The sequence below is a fragment of the Cebus imitator genome, unplaced genomic scaffold, assembly GCF_001604975.1.
Source record: "Cebus imitator isolate Cc_AM_T3 unplaced genomic scaffold, Cebus_imitator-1.0 Scaffold339, whole genome shotgun sequence".
Taxonomy (NCBI): domain Eukaryota; kingdom Metazoa; phylum Chordata; class Mammalia; order Primates; family Cebidae; genus Cebus; species Cebus imitator.
The window spans coordinates 765004-774053 of record NW_016107654.1 but is presented as its reverse complement, the minus strand read 5'-3'; the positions used below and the strand labels follow the sequence as shown (position 1 = coordinate 774053).

General features: G+C 56.4%; 2 protein-coding genes across 9 annotated transcripts in view; one reads left to right on the top strand and one right to left on the bottom strand.

The window, feature by feature from the left end:
* C8G (complement C8 gamma chain) overlaps positions 1 to 9050 on the top strand; it is a 618926-nt gene that overhangs the window by 480991 nt on the left and 128885 nt on the right. The window lies entirely within an intron of this gene.
* Positions 7025 to 9050, bottom strand: part of NSMF (NMDA receptor synaptonuclear signaling and neuronal migration factor) — an 11602-nt gene continuing 9576 nt past the window's right edge. For all 8 annotated transcript variants that reach the window (XM_017505478.1, XM_037730292.1, XM_017505480.1 and 5 more), the window contains 4 exons: positions 8842 to 8921; positions 8639 to 8741; positions 8322 to 8397; positions 7025 to 8217 (listed from right to left, as the gene is read on the bottom strand). In XM_017505478.1, the coding sequence (XP_017360967.1) occupies positions 8120 to 8217; positions 8322 to 8397; positions 8639 to 8741; positions 8842 to 8921 (357 nt within the window). In that variant the 3' untranslated portion in view covers positions 7025 to 8119. The remainder of the gene's footprint in view (positions 8218 to 8321; positions 8398 to 8638; positions 8742 to 8841; positions 8922 to 9050) is intronic.

Sequence of the window (9050 nt, the reverse complement as noted above, 5' to 3'; positions counted from 1 at the left end):
CCCCCCAGACCAGAGCAGCCCCCCAGACCAGAGCAGTTCCACAGACCAAAACAGCCCCCCAGACCGAAACAGCCCCCAAGACAAGAACAGACCCTGCAGACCAGAACAGCCCCCGCAGACAACAGCCCCACAGACAAGAACAGATCCCCCAAACCAGAACAGCCCCACAGGCAAAAACAGCCCGCCCAGACCAGAACAGCCCCCCAGACCAGGGCGGCCCACCCCCCAGCCCCCCGGCGCCTCACCTGGGCTGACCGCCCCTCGGAAGCAGCGGAGGAGGCTGCGCTCGGGCGCGCCGGCGTCCGCGCACCTGGTCCGGCCTCTCCCTGCCCGGGTGGGACCGGGCGCCGCGCTGCGCACCTGGCTCGGGGCCGCACCCGGACTGAGGCCGCCCAAGGCCGCCCGCGCTGCACCCCGGCCCCCGCGTCCGCGCCCCGGGCCGGACTTTGCCCCGCCCCGCCCGGCAGGTCCGAGTCAGGTGACCCCGGGGCCGCCGGCCGTTTTCCAGTCACAGCCGCTCCGCGTTTCCGGCCGCCGCGTTGGGGTCCCGGCCTCCGCGGGCGCCGGGCCGGGGTCGGGCGCGGTCTCGGCTCCCCGCAGCCTCCGGCGCCCCGGTTCAAGCGAGTCTCCCGCCTCAGCCTCCCGCCCGGCGGACGTTTGTATTTTTAGCAGAGACGGGTTTCACCGCGTTGGCCGGGCTGGTCTCGAACTCTTGACCTCGTGATCCGCCCGCCCCGGCCTCCCACAGTGCTGGGATTACAGGCGCGAGCCCCCGCGCCCGGCCCCTAAAAGGAGGTTTTATTGATATATTGATCATTGGACAAAAACGTGACCACAGGCCTGTAGGAACATAACTTTATACCTCCCTTAGGAGCATAATTTAGTTTTCGCTAATTTAGTGTTTGCAGCGACTTCACAGCACGTCACTGCCGTGGATAATGAGAATCGAGTGTGTCTGTGGAGGGTTTTTGCTGTTTTCTGTATGGGGATAACGCTGGGCTTATAAAATGAGTCTGGGAAGCTGTCCTTTTATTTTGTAGAAGGGATTGGAAGAATTCGTATTAAAGTTCTTCTTTAAATGTTTTGTATAATTTGGTGGTAAAGCCATCCGAGCCAGTACTTTTCTTCGCAGAAAAGTTTTGAAGTACAAATTCAGTTTCTTTAATGGTTTATAGGATTGTTCAAGTTACCTGTTTAATGTTTTGATAGTTTAAGGCTTTCAAGGAATTGGTCCATTTCACCTAAGTTGCTAAATTTATGTGAATGCATCATCCATAGCTCTTCCCGGTTCTAACAGCTGTAGGGTCTGTGGTGATGACCCCCACTCCTCATCCGGGTAATGTGCCCTCTCTCTTACCAGTGTTGCTAGACGGAGGTCTATCAGTTTCATTCGTTCAAAGAACCAGCTTTTTGCTTCATGTTTTTTCCCTTTTGAATTATTTTAATCCTGCTCTTGTATTTCCTTTCTTCTGCTCCTTCTTTTCTGTTTCTTAAGGCAGAAGGCTATTACCTTGAAGCTTTCTTTTTTTCTAATGTAAGCATTTGTGCTATAAATTTCCCTCTAAGCATTGTTTAGCTATCTCAATTTTTGATAAGTTGTATTTTCATTTTATTCAGTTTAAAATATGTTTGAAGTTTCATGAAACTCCCTCTTTCATCTATGGATTATTGATCTACAGATTATGTTATTTAGGATTGTGTTAATTTCCAAGTGATTGGACACCTTCCTGATATCTGTTATTGACTTCTAGTTTAATTTCTAATCTCATCATGGCCAGAGAACGTGGTTTATAACTTTGATTTTTTTTTTTTTTTGAGACGGAATGTCACTCTTGTGATCCAGGCTGGAGTGCGATGGCGCCATCTTGGCTCACCGCAACCTCCACCTCCCAGGTTTGAGTCATTCTCCTGCCTCAGCCTCCTGAGTACCTGGGATTACAGGTGCCCACCGCCATGCCCGCATATTTTTTGTATTTTTAATAGAGCGAGGGCTTCACCATGTTGGCCAGGCTGGTCTAGGACTCCTGACCTTAGGTGACCCACCCCCCTTGGCCTCCAAAAGTGCTGGGATTATAGGCGTGAGCCACTGTGCCTGGCCAACGTTGATAGTTTTAAATTTGCTAAGGTTTTTTTTTGTTTTTGAACCACAATATGGTTTATCTCGGTGTGTGTTCCGTGTGCATTTAATAATCTCTGAGCTGCCGTGGGGGGTGGGGTGTTCTGTAAGTGTGCTTGTGTCTAGTGGCCGGCATCGATATTTATATTTTGCTGAACGTCTGTCCGTTAGTTCTATTACTGAGAAGAATGCTGGTGTCTCCTACTGTCATCGCGAATGTGTTTACTTCTTTCAATTCTGTTGGGTTTTGCTTGATGTTTTATTTTGACTTTTTATTTTTTGAAATGGAATCTTGCTCTGCTGCCCAGGCTGGAATGCAGTGGCATGATCTCTGTTCACTGACACCGCTGCCTCCTGGGTTCAAGCGAGATTCTCCTGCCTCAGTCTCCTCAGTAGCTGGAATTACAGCCACGTGCCACCACGCCCGGCTAATTTTTGTATTTTTAGTAGAGATGGGGTTTTGCCACGTTGACCAGGCTGGTCTCGAATTCCTGCCCTCAAGTAATCCATCTGCCTCGGCCTTTCAAAGTGCTGCGATTACTGGCATGAGCCACCACGTCCAGCCCACTTACTCTTTCAATCTTTTTTTGGTTGTTCAGATGGGGTAATCCCTGCTGATCTGTCTCCGAGTTCACTGACTCTTTCCTCTGCCATCGCCATTCTGCTATTGAGTCTGCTCAACGAAGTTTCGTTTTTCAATGTTGGTTACTGTGTTTTTTGGTTCTAAATTTTTCACGTTTCTATTTATTTGCTGAGGCTTTCTTTTCTTTTTTTGTTTTTTGAGACAGCATCTCGCTCTGTAACGCAGGCTGGAGTGCAGTGGCAGGAACGTAGCTCACTGCAGCTGTCAACTCCTTGGCTCAGGTAGTCCTCCCTCCTGAGCCTCCCAAGTAACTGGGACCACAGGCATGCGGGCGGCACTGAGTGGTTGATTTTTGTTTCTTTAGCAGAAATGAGGTTTCACCATGTTGCCCAAGATTCTTTCAAACTTCTGTGCTCAAGTGATCCATCTGCCTCGGCCTCCCAAAGTGCTGAGATTACAAGTGTGAGCCACCATGCCCAGCCTTTGCTGAGACTTTCTGTTCTAACATTTTAAGTGCTCACGGTGGCTCAGTTGGGCACTACTGTAATAGCTATTTTAACGTCTTCAGGCATGGTGGCTCACACCTGTAATCCCAGCACTTTGGGAGACCAGAGCAGGAGGATCACTTGAGACCAGGAGTTCAGGACCAGCCTGGGCAACATAGTGAGACTTGGTCTCTACAAAAAAAAAAAAAAAAAATTAGCCGGGCGTGGTGGTGGTGCTTGCCTGGGGGTCAGCTACTCAGGAGGCTGAGGCAGGAGGATCACTTGAACTCAAGGGTTCAAGGCTACAGTGAGTTAGGATTATGCCAATGCACACCATCCTGGGTGATGAGCAAGATCTTATCCCCCCAAAAAGTTTAAATGAGTAAAATTTAAAAAACCAATTTTGTCAGTCTTTGCCATTTCAACACGTTCTCAGTCTCCGTGTCTGCTGATGGCCTCTTCCCTGCTGGCCAGGATTCTCACAGTTCTTTGGGTGCGGAGGAATTATGGTTTGTAATTTTTTTTTTTTTTTTTTGAGACAGAGTCTCTTTCTATTGCCCAGGCTGGAGTGCAATGGCGTGATCTCAGTTCACGCAACCTCTATCTCCCAGGTGCACGTGATTCTCCTGCCTCAGCCTCCCAAGTGTCTGCCGCTACAGGCACCTGCCACCACGCCTGGCTAATTTTTGTATTTTTAGTAGAGACGGTTTCACCATGTTGGCCAGGCTGGTCTCGAACCGGCCTCAGGTGATTCCCCTGCGTCGGCCTCCCAAAGTGCTGGGACTACAGGCGTGGGCCGCCGCGCCTGGCCTGGTTTGTAATGTTTTGAATCTTACTTGCGACTGAGTCTTACTTTTATCCTATGGTGAACGCTGGTGTTTCACTTTCAGCCTGCTGGGCTGTTGGCCCAAGGTCAATTTCTTTCTCCAAGATTTTGGGGCACCCTCTGTCTGGCCGCACGTGTGCCCCCAGTGGCGGTTCTGGGAATGACCGAGGTTGGCTACTCAGGTGGGTTCTGTCTGGGTGTGTTAGCGTGAGACACTGACGGTCCCATGTGCGCCTGAGGGTGGAAGGACGTGGGGGGTGGTTTTTGGGTACTTCTCAGCTCCTGGTTTCTCCAGACCTCCCTTCTCAGCCCTCAGGCCAGAAAGCAGGGGTGACAGAGCACACGGGGACATGGGCGATTTGGTAGGCAGGAGGGACCGCCTGCCGGCAGGCACCAGGACGGGGGTAGTAAGCCACCACGGCCACCTTGTCCCTTTCAGAGGCAGGTTTTCTGTCTGCCCCCCCCCCCCCCCAGAGGCAACACTAACAGCAGGTGTGGGAGCCACTGCAGCCCCTCCACCACTGTGATTACGTCTACATACTTCTGCTCACGACAGGAATCACACCTCCGCTTGCCCTTAGACGCTCCTGCATCCTGGCAGGAGGTCCCCACATGCCCCCCAGACTACACCCCAGGTCTCAAGGTTGGCTGCTGTGCCGGGCGCACGTCCGGCCACGGGGCTGCCCGGGTCACTTTGGGTTGTGTAGTGAGCCTGGACGTGCAGGTGGGGGCATCTGCACCTGAGAGCGGCCACCAGCGCAGGGCAGGCAGGTTGCTGGGGCAGGTGGGGCCTCCTCCCGTGCTGTTCCCAGACTGCTGGGTAGAGCATGCGTCCAGGCAGGTGGTGGGAGACACTCCACATCGATGCGATGCGTGGCCCACCTGGGTCTGTTGCATCTCTGCTTAGCAATAAGCCTCGTGAGCATCAGGTCCCTCCGGGAAAGCCATCATGTGATTAGCACAGCGGGGCAGTAGACACCCTAGAAAAAGCTGCCAGGGGTGGCTGGGGCTGGACGGGTTGTGTGTTGATCAGTCACACTTAAGAGCTGTACCAGATTAGCTTCAAAGAAAGGCTGTAACAAACAGGCTGAGGCAGGAGGATTGCCTGAGGCCAGGAGTTCGAGACTTGCCTGGGCAACACAGCGAGACCCTGTCTCCATGGAACACAAAAGAATTAGCCAGGCATGGGGTGCCTGTAGTCCCAGCCACTCAAGAGGCTGAGGGGGTGGGAGAATCGCTTGAGCCCAGTAGGTCAAAGCCCCAGTGAGCCCCAGCCTGGACGACAGAGCAAGACCCTGTCTCAGATTAAAAAGGGAAACCTGTTTGTTGCTTTCCTTGGCCTTTCCGTGGTGGGATGAAGACGGGATGGGGACGTTCTTCATGGAGTCACCGGCCAGTGTCCTGCTCCAAGGATGTCCCCGCATCTGCTCTCTTCCCTGTCGGTTTCTGTCACTTTCCTCAGCAATCTGGAAAAGCTCAAGGCCTTCATCGTTCCTGTATTTCATATTTCTTCTCCGACTATTTCTGGCTGTTACTGCTGTTTTTATATTTCAAGGGAGGCGAGGGTGGGTGCCGCAGAGTAGCCGAAGTCCCCTGGGCACCGGCCCCCCGCCCTGGCGCAGCCTGCCTCTGCGTGGGGCCACCCCCTCCCGGCTGGCACTTCCCATCTGCTCCTGGAGCCTGCTTCTCCTCCCTGTCCCGCCCCGGGGTCAGCGTGAGTAATGGAACCTTGTGAACCATACATAAGACCCCCCAGGCCTGGCGTGGTGGTCTCACCTGTAATCTCAGCACTTTGGGAGGCCAAGGAGGGTGGGTCACCTGAGGTCAGGAGTTCAAGACCAGCCTGACCAACATGGTGAAACCCCGTGTCTATTAAAAATACAGAAATGAGCTGGGTGTGGTGGCGTGCACCTGTAGTTCCAGCTGCTAGGGAGGATGAGGCAGGAGAATCACTTGAACCCAGGTGCCGGAGGTTGCGGTGAGCCGAGATTGCAGCACTGCACTCCTGCCCAGGCGACAGAGTGAGACTCCGTCTCAAAAAAAAAGAAAATCCCCAGGCCTTCCTGGCTCCAGCAGACCCTCCGGACCGGACCGTGTGGGACAGGCATGGCGCACCGCAGCCCAGGCGCTGCTGGACAGGCTGGGACTGCAGGTCCCTGTTAGGGTGGGGCCGGGAGTGTCGGGCTGTTCTGGGACTCTGAGCTCAGGGCTGCAGGTGACGTTAGACACGCCTTTGAAGAACACGTGTGTGGGCACGTGGTGGCCTCACGTGCCGTCCTACTTTGAAGAGCACCCCTCGAGGCCTGCGTGGCAGCGTCAGCAGATTTCAGGCGGTGGCGACTTGTCTCATCAACTTTGCAGAAAAGACACTGAGATGCCCCGTGACTTCACGACATGTCACTTTCAGATACCGTGGGCAACTCAATAACGGAAAGCCCGCAGACACTGGGTATTCACCTACATCTTTATACGTTCAAACTGGCACCAAACCTGCCCCTCCCAGGACCTTGTCTGGAAAGCCCTGGCAGAGCTGCAGGTAGCTGGCGGCTGTGTGACCCCTCAGCACCCCGGGCCTCAAGCCTGCTGGGCTGTGCCAGGCTGTGCACCAACGACCCCCTGACCCTGACCCTAGCCCAGCTTCTACCTGCTGCTCCGTCCCCCAGCCACAGGGCAGGAACCAGCTGGTGGCCAACCTGGCTTTACCCAGTAGCAGTTTGGACCCTAGAGACTCTTGGGGACAACAGAGGTTGAGGGAGTGGCCACTATCTGGTCCTGTGGTCACTCCGTGGCTCTCCCCTCCAGACCTGGTGAGGCCCCTCTCTGAGACCACGGCCCCGCCCCCACCCCGCCCTCCTGTAGCTCCTGTCCACCCCAGGCCAGCTGTGCCCTGAGGGTGGCCCTGCTCCAACTCTGTCCAGCCAGGGGGCCTGCAGCAGCGGCCTCAGAGGTGGGGCCAGATGCGGGGCCTGGGGCGGCCCCTGCAGAGCACAGACAGGACAGACCCACGCAGCGGCCACGGTGGAGGATCAGGTTTAATGGTCACTATGAGGGGTATCGTACATGGTTCGGAGCCCGGCCCCTGCCCCAGCCCTCCCTCAGCCGGAACGCAGCCAGGTGCCCTCAGACCCCTGGTTCTGCACAAGGGGGGCCTGCCCCCTGGCCCCAGCTATATACATGAGAGCCCATCCTGCCGGCCCTGGACAAAGCTGGGAGCTTCCCTGCTGAGTCGGGAGCCCCTAAGTCCACCAGCCACTCAGCCGGGTCCAGGGGCCCACTGCAGTGCTGGAAGGTTCTCGAAACCTGGGCCTGCCCCAGCCGGGCCCCTGCCAAGCCCCAGGCCTCTGTGCTGGGATGAAGCCTCCAGTTTGAGGCTGGTAAAAGCTGAACTCAACAGCGGCAATGAGTGCTGGGTGGGCTCGGGAGGGGACGGGAGCGGGCACAACGCGGCGCCTCCTTGGGATGGTGCACCATTCCCTCCTGCTGCCCAGATGCCGGTGAGGTCTGAGTAAGCGGGGATGGGCGTGGCGGGAGGAGGGGGAGTGAGAGCACAGACAATTGGAGACTCAGCCGGTGTAGACAGAGCCGGGCTCAGTAGCCCGGCAACGCCGGCCCCACACAGACGGGCCACCCTGGTGCTGGTGATGAATACGGCGGGGATGGGGCGCAGAGAGGGTCCTGAACACACACGGGCTGCCGGGCTGCGGGGCCTGCTCTGTCACGAGCAGCATAGTGCTTAACTAGTTAACAAGAAATGCTGCTTCCCTTTGAATTGTTTCGGGGGTGTAGAAATTGCACTTATTTCTATGAACCCCATGGAGGGGATTCCCAAAGCCGAGCCTCCAGGCGAGGCATGGCCGGTCGGTGGCCTGGCCACTGGGCATCCACTGGCCACGGGGCGGGATCCTCCCGGCCCCCAGGGACTGCGGCCTCTGTGGCCATGGGTGCTCGAGGACCGGGCCCCAGGGGGGAACCTGAGCAACGTCTGAGGTGCCCTGAAGTGGCTCCAGGCAAGACCAGAGCCGAACAGTCCCGGGGAGCACGAGGTGGCCCAGCCCCAGGTCCCCGTGCAGAGGGAGCGGCCTGAAGGTGGCTGGGCAGAGGCCTGTCCCTCACAGGACATCATCAAAGTCCAGCAGCTTCGAGTGCTGGCGGCTCTTCCACAGGCGATACAAGCGGAAGTCAAAGTACGTCTCGATCATCTGCTTCCCTGGGCGGAGGGCAGGAGGCTCAGGCCTGGCCGGCAGCCTGGGACCCCACCCTGACGTGGCCCCACAGTGGGCCCAGAGCTCAGGCCCAGCCTGGGTCACTCACCTTGGGCTGAGAGCTCCAGGGGGGACTCGAAGGTGACCCTGTAAGGAGTCATGAGGGTCCTGAGGTTCTGGAACAGCTGGAAGGAGGAAGACGCCATGAGTTGGAAGCAGAGAGATGGTGAAGGAGTATAGGGAGGAGACGGGGAGCAGGGCCCACCCTCTTCTCTCAGACCCCCTAAACCTGGCTGAGCTCAGGCATAAGGGATTCGGGAATGCAAGGGGGAAGGAAAAACAACTGCAGGAAGAATGGAAGGTCCCACCCTGTCCACGTCTGGGTCTCCAGAGGCCTGGGTAGGGCTTGGGGGGGGGTCACTGTACCTTCTCCCCGTTGGGGTTCCCCAGAATGTAGCAGCCCATGATGTGGATGACGTTCGGCTCTGGGTTCACTTTACTCATCAGGCGGCTCAGCCGCTTCCAGAAGCTGGTGGAGAGAGGTGGGTCACCCAGTGGCAGGGGACAGGCACCCAGGGCCTGGACTCTGCCTCCAGCCCTTCCCCGGCCTGGGGCACCCAGCCTCTCACTGGATCATGTCCTCTTCCTTCTCCACTTTGGCAAAGGTGGCCACCTTGTTCTTGAGCAGATAGAGGTGTCCAGGGCCTCCCTGTAAGAAGCTGTGGTCAAGCACCTGCTGTTCCTTCCTCCACCATCCCCCCCCCGGCTCTCTCTCTCTCTCTCTCACACACACGCGCACACACACACACACACACACACACACGCACATGTGGGTGGT